Source organism: Priapulus caudatus, unplaced genomic scaffold (genome assembly GCF_000485595.1).
Source record: "Priapulus caudatus unplaced genomic scaffold, Priapulus_caudatus-5.0.1 Scaffold1403, whole genome shotgun sequence".
NCBI classification, from domain to species: Eukaryota; Metazoa; Priapulida; class Priapulimorpha; order Priapulimorphida; family Priapulidae; genus Priapulus; species Priapulus caudatus.
The window spans coordinates 67,536-73,702 of NW_014578464.1; the positions used below are offsets into that span (position 1 = coordinate 67,536).

Consider the following 6,167-nt stretch of genomic DNA (forward strand, 5'->3'; position numbering starts at 1 on the left):
GAGAGAGAGAGAGAGAGAGAGAGAGAGAGAGAGAGAGAGAGAGAGAGAGAGAGAGAGCGTGAGAGAGAGAGAGAGAAAGCATGAGAGCGAGATCTTTTAGAGAATGGTTTCATTCGACCTGAATGATTCGATTAGCTGACCTGAAGTTTCTCCCAGATCTTCTTCTTCGGGTTGAGTTGTTCGCTGCGCTGTCCTTCCTCGTAGTTCTCTACAAAGACTCTGTCACCAGGGGCGCTGCCTGCAGGTACGTCCAGTGGCTCCACCTGGCGGGGCTCCGCTCTGTGCGAAACGGTGACCGACGTAAAGTGAAGCGGAATGAATCACGAATGAAATGACATGAAAACGAATGAAGTGAAACGAAATAAGTTACGAATAGAATAAAACGAAATAAATTACGAATAAAAGGAAACGACCCCGACACATATCTTTACCCTCACCTCCCTCCCTCCTACCTTACCTCTACCCTCTGCTCCCTCCCTCCCACCTTACCTCTCCCCTCCCCCTCCCCCCTCCTACCTCTCCTCCCTCACTCCTACCTTACACCCTGCCTCCCTCCTACCTTACCTCTACCCTCTGCTCCCTCCCTCCCACCTTACCTCTACCTTTACCCTCCCCCCTCCCCCTCCCTCCTACCTTACACCCTGCCTCCCTCCCCCCTTACCTCTACCTTTCCCCCTCCTACCTCCCTCACCCTCCCCCTCCTACCTCCCCCTTCCTCCTACCTTACCTCTACCTTTACCCTCCCCCTCCTACCTCCCTCTCCCTCTCTCTTTACATCTACCTTCCCCTCCCCCTTCCTACCTCCCTCACCCTCCCCCTCCTACCCCCCTCCCTCTCTCTTCCCCCTCCTACTTCCCCCTTCCCCTCCTACCTCCCCCTCCCTCTCCTCTTCCCCCTCCCCCTCCTACCTCCCCCTCCCCCTCTCTTCCCCCCTCCCCCCTCCTACCTCCCCCTCTCCCTCCCTGATACGTACATGGAGGCGCACAGCACCATCCCGTGAGACTCGACTCCCTTCATGCGCGCCGGCTTCAGGTTGCAGACGACGACGACGAGGCGCTCCCGCAGCTCCCCCTGGTGGACGAGCTGAGCGAGACCGCTGACGACGGTGCGCGGCGCCCCCTCGCCGACGTCAATCTTCGACACGTAGAGGGCGTCGGCGTCCGGGTGCTGGCGGGAGACAGAGGAGATTGATTGATTATTCGACCTGTAGGTGGCGTCGGCGTATGGACGCTGGAGGGAGAGAGAGATGAGAGACGATCGATTGATTATTCAACACGTAGAGGGCGTCAGCATCCGGACGCTGGAGGAAGAGAGAGAGGAATGATTGATTGAATATTCGACCTGTAGGTGGCGTCGGCATCTGTATGCTGGAGGTCGTCTGGAGAGCGACTATATAAAGGGACTCTAGCTGGAGATCGATTGAATATTCGACATGTAGAGAACAAACCTTTTCTATCTCCACAATCTTTCCGACTCTCATGTCCAATCGCACGGGGCTGATGACGTCTGCTGCCGGCACGCCTGCGACGAAGGAAACAAAAGAGCATGCTCGCGGTTTTCATGCATAAGTGGCACGTCGAAACCGTCCGTCGTGCGCGAACGCAAATCGAAATGCTCGTCGTTCGCGTCGCATTACGTCGTTTGGTTGTCGATTCGGGAATCGATACACATTCGCGTTGATTTCGCGGCGTGATACCACGCAAGGAATCTGCCGTTCGAAAAACCGCGCAAAAATACGATTAGATATTAGCCAAAAACATTAACAAACAAAATTATGAAAAATGTCCGCTGCCATCCACATATTTTATCATGCTGTCTATTATAAACGACAAAATTAAGAAAAATGTCCGCTGCCATCCACATATTTTATCACGCTGTCTATTATAAATTCTTCTATCACTGCGAGTTAAAGATGTGGCAACAGTCTAACCCTCTCCTGTCCTCATCATAAGTTTAGGAGGGGAGGGGGCAGACCGACTCACTCTTCGCGGGGGTGGGTGGAGTGGACTGACTCTTCGTGGGGGGTAGGTGGGGTGAACCGACTCACTCTTCGCTGGGGGGAGACTGACACATTTTTCGCGGGAGAGGGGCGGACCGACTCACTCTTCGCCGGGGGTGGGTAAGCGGGGCAGATACACACTTTTCGCGAGGGAGAGGGGCGGACCGACTCACTCTTCGCTGGGGGTGGGTAGGCAGCGGCGACGAGCTTTTTCATCTCGGGCGTGTCGAAGTGTCGGCGGACCGGCTCCAGCAGAGCGTTCAGCCCCGCCTCCACAGCTGTCTTCAGATCACCCGGGTGCACCGCCTGCAAAATGTCAAGGTCGCGGTTAGGGTCAAGGTCACGGTTAGGGCCAAGGTCACCTTGAGGTCGCCGGGGACACCTTCTCTCCTCCTCAGGTCCACATCACGATCGTCCCGAAGCAAAGGTCGTCATCAAGGTCAGGGTCACATCAAGGTCGCGCCGACTCGCCCGCCGCAGAGGTCAGCAGTGTCGCGGCCAAGGTCGCGATCAAGGTCGAGCGACTCACCTCTTTTGCGAAGTCGTCCTCGAGAGAGGCGTAATCTTTGTAGACGGCAGTGCCCCCGAACTCCGGTTTCCTGTTGATCGTGAACTCTGAAATTATTTATTTATTATTATTATTATTATTATTATTATTATTATTATTATGCAACAAAATGAATGATCAGTACTGAGGAGGGAGGAGGAGGTAGCAGCAGCAGAGGGAGCGGAGGAGAGAAGAAAGGAAGAAGCGGAGGGAGGGAGAGCGGAGGAGGAGAGGAGCGAGGAGTTAGGAAGAGGATGGGAGGAGCGGAGGAGGGCAGGAGGGAGGAGGAGCCGCTGAGGAGGGAGCGAGGAAGGAGCGCGAGGAGGGAGGAGGAGGAGGAACGAGGGAGGGTGGAGGAGGAGGAGGGAGGGAAGACGGATGAGGAGGGAGACTCACCGTGTTGTGCAAGAGAAGCGGGCAATCAGCACGTGTAACGGGAAGACAGCAGACCTTTTTGTCAGCGACGCGGAGGAGGAGCGAGGGGGAGGGAGAGGGAGGAGGAAGGCAGGAGGGGGAGGGTAGGAGGGTAGGAAGTGGGACGGAGGGTGGAGGGAGGAGAGAGGGAGGGAGGGAGGAAGAGGAGGAGTGAGGAGGAGGCAGGAGGAGAAGGAGGAGGGTTGGGAGGGAGGAGGAGGGAGGGAGGAGGGAGGAGGGGAGTGAGAGAGAGGGAGGAGGGAGGGAGACTCATCGTGTTTGCCGCATGACGAGCGCATCAGCACGTGTTTAACGATACGACAGCAGACCGTTGCCACGACGCGAGAGGAGGGAGTGAGGGCAGGGAGAAGGAGGAGGCAGGAGGGAGGAGGAGGGAGGAGGGGAGGAGAAGAGGAAGAATGGGAGGTGAGGACGAAGGGCGAGAGAGAAGAAGGAAGAAGTGAGGAGGAGGGATGGCGAGACGAGGGAATGAGAGAAGAAGGAAGAAGGAAGGGTGGATGGGAGGAGGGCAGCGGAGCCGGAGAGGATCACGGTGTTGTGCCAGATGAGCGGCGATCAGCACGGTTGTTTACACGAACGACAGCAGGACCGTTGTCAAGCGACCGCGCGAGGAGGGAGGCAGGGAGGAGGACGGGAGGAGGAGGAGGAAGGAGGCGGAGTAATGGGGGAGGGGAGGGAGGGAGGGAGGCAGGGCGCAGGAGAGGGAGGAGCGGAGAGGAGGAGAGAGGAGGAGGGAGGAGGGGGGAGGGAGGAGGAGGGAGGAGGGCAGGAGGGAGGAGGGAGGAGGGAGGGGAGGGCAGAGGAGGGAGGAGCGAGGGAGGCAGGGAGGAGGGAGGAGGAGGCAGGGAGGCGAGAGGGAATGAGGGATGGGAGGAGGAGGAGTGAGCGAGGACTCACCGTCGTTGCCAGAGTGAGCGCATCAGCACGTGTTTAACGAACGACAGCAGACCGTTGTCAGCGGACGCGGAGGAGGGAGTAGGAGGGAGCGAGGAGGAGGAGGCGAGGAGGAGGGAGCGGAGGGAGGAGGAGATGGAGGAAGGGAGGAGGAGGAGAGAGGAGGGAGGAGGGAGCGGAGGAGGGAGGAGGAGCGAGGGAGGGATCTCACCGTGTTGGCAGGAGAGCGGCATAGCCACGTGTTTAACGAACGACCAGCAGGACCGTTGTCACGCGACCGCGAGAGGGAGGAGGCGAGGGAGGATGGGAGCGAGAGGGATGCGAGGAGGGATGTGAGGGAGGAGGGAGAGGGACAGGAGGTAGATAAGGATGGAGGGAGGAGGAGGAGGGAGGAGGAGGGAGGAGGGAGGCAGGAGGGAGGGAGCGAGGAGGAGGGAGGAGGGAGGAGAGGAGGAGGAGGGAGGAGGAGGAGGCGAGGACTGGGAGGGAGGAGGGAGGGAGAGGAGGAGGGAGGAGGAGCGGAGGGAGGAGGAGGAGGAGGATGGGAGGAGGGAGGAGGGAGCGGAGGGAACTCACCGTGTTGCGCAGAGAGCGCCATCAGCACGTCGTTTATACGAATCGACAGCAGACCGTTTCAGCGACCCGGAGGAGGGAGGAGGGAGGGAGGGAGGGAGGCAGGGGAGGGAGGGAGGAGGAGCGAGGAGGGAGGAGTGAGGGATGGATGGAAAGAGGAGGGAGGGAGGAGGAGGGCAGGAGGGAGGAGGCAGGGAGGGAGGAGCGGAGGAGCGAGGAGAGGGAGAGGCGAGGAGGAGGAGGGAGGAGGGAGGAGGAGGAGGCGAGGAGGGAGGGAGCGAAGGGAGGGAGGAGGGAGAGGAAGGAGGAGGGAGGGAGAGGAGGAGGAGGAGGAGGAGGGAGGAGGGAGGAGGCGATGGAGGGAGACTCACCGTGTTGCGCAGAGAGCGGCATCAGCACGTGTTTAACGAACGACAGCAGACCGTTGTCAGCGACCGCGGAGGAGGGAGGAGGGAGGAGGAGGGAGGAGAGGGAGGAGGAGGAGGAGGGAGGAGGAGGGGGAGGGAGAGGAAAGAGGAGGGAGGGGGAGGAGGAGGAGGGAGGGAGAGGGAGGGAGGAGGAGGAGGAGGGAGGAGGGACGGAGCGGAGGGAGCAGGGAGGGAGGAGGGAGGGAGGGGATGGAGGAGGGAGGGAGGAGGGAGGGAGAGGGAGGGGAGGGAGGGAGGGAGGGAGGAGGGGGCAGGAGGAGGAGGGAGGAAGCAGGAGGGAGGGAGGGAGACTCACCGTGTTTGCCGCAGGGACGACGGCGATCATGCACTGTGGGTGTTAACGAACGAGCAGCAGACGTTGTCACCGCGCGAGGAGGGGATGGAAGGAGGAGGAGGAGAGGAGGGAGGGAGGAGGAGGAGAGGTGAGGAGGAGGGAGGGGAGAGGGAGGGAGACTCACGTGTTGTTGCAGAGAGCGGCATCAGCGCACGTGTTTAACGAACGACAGCAGACCGTGTCACGACCGCGGAGGAGGAGTAGGTGAGCGGAGGAGGGAAGTGGAGGGAGGAGGGAGAAGGAGGAGGAGGAGAGGAGGAAGGAGGGTGGAGCGGATTTGGGAGGAGCGAGGGGAGGGAGGGAGGAGGCGAGGAGGAGGTGTGAGGAAGGGAGGAGGCGAGGGAGGAGGGGGGAGACTCACCGTTGTTTGTGGCATGAGACGGCATTCAGTCACGTGTTTAACGAACGACAGCAGACTGTTGTCAGCTGACCGCGAAGGGAGGAGTGGAGGAGAGGGTAGGAAGAGAGAAGTGAGGAGGGAGGGAGGAGGGAGGAGGGAGGAGGGATGGAGGGATGGGAGAGGAAGGAGAGGGAGGAGGAGCGGAGGAGGGAGGCAGGGTAGGGCTAGGAGGGAGGAGGGATGGGCAGGAGGGAGGGAGACTCGACCGTGTTGTTGAAGCAGAGAGCGGCATCAGCCACGTGTTTAACGAACGACAGCAGACCTGTTGTCAGCACGCGGAGAGGGGGGAGGGACGGGAGTAGGGAGCGAGGGCAGGAGGGAGGGAGGAGCGAGGGAGGAGGGAAAGGCAGGGAGGAGGAGGGAGGAGGGAGGGAGGAGGGAGGGAGGAGGAGGAGGAGGAAGAAGGGAGGAGGGAGGAGGAGGGGAGGAGGGAGGATGGAGGGAGAGAGGAGGCGAGACTCACCGGGTTGTGCAAGAGCGGCATTTCAGACGTGTTTAACGAACGACAGCAACCGTCGTGTCAGCACCGCGGAGGGAGGTAAGGAGGGAGGAGGGAG

The 6,167-nt window shown here is 60.5% G+C and overlaps 1 protein-coding gene across 1 annotated transcript in view; it reads right to left on the minus strand.

The window, feature by feature from the left end:
• LOC106816526 (tyrosine--tRNA ligase, cytoplasmic-like) overlaps positions 1 to 4,475 on the minus strand; it is a 10,809-nt gene extending 6,334 nt beyond the window's left edge. The window contains exons 1-6 of the mRNA XM_014821153.1: positions 4,452 to 4,475; positions 2,529 to 2,614; positions 2,173 to 2,305; positions 1,448 to 1,521; positions 974 to 1,167; positions 141 to 279 (exon numbers count right to left, since the gene is read on the minus strand). Of these exons, the coding sequence (XP_014676639.1) occupies positions 141 to 279; positions 974 to 1,167; positions 1,448 to 1,521; positions 2,173 to 2,305; positions 2,529 to 2,614; positions 4,452 to 4,473 (648 nt within the window). The 5' untranslated portion in view covers positions 4,474 to 4,475. The remainder of the gene's footprint in view (positions 1 to 140; positions 280 to 973; positions 1,168 to 1,447; positions 1,522 to 2,172; positions 2,306 to 2,528; positions 2,615 to 4,451) is intronic.
• Positions 4,476 to 6,167: the final 1,692 nt, after the last annotated feature.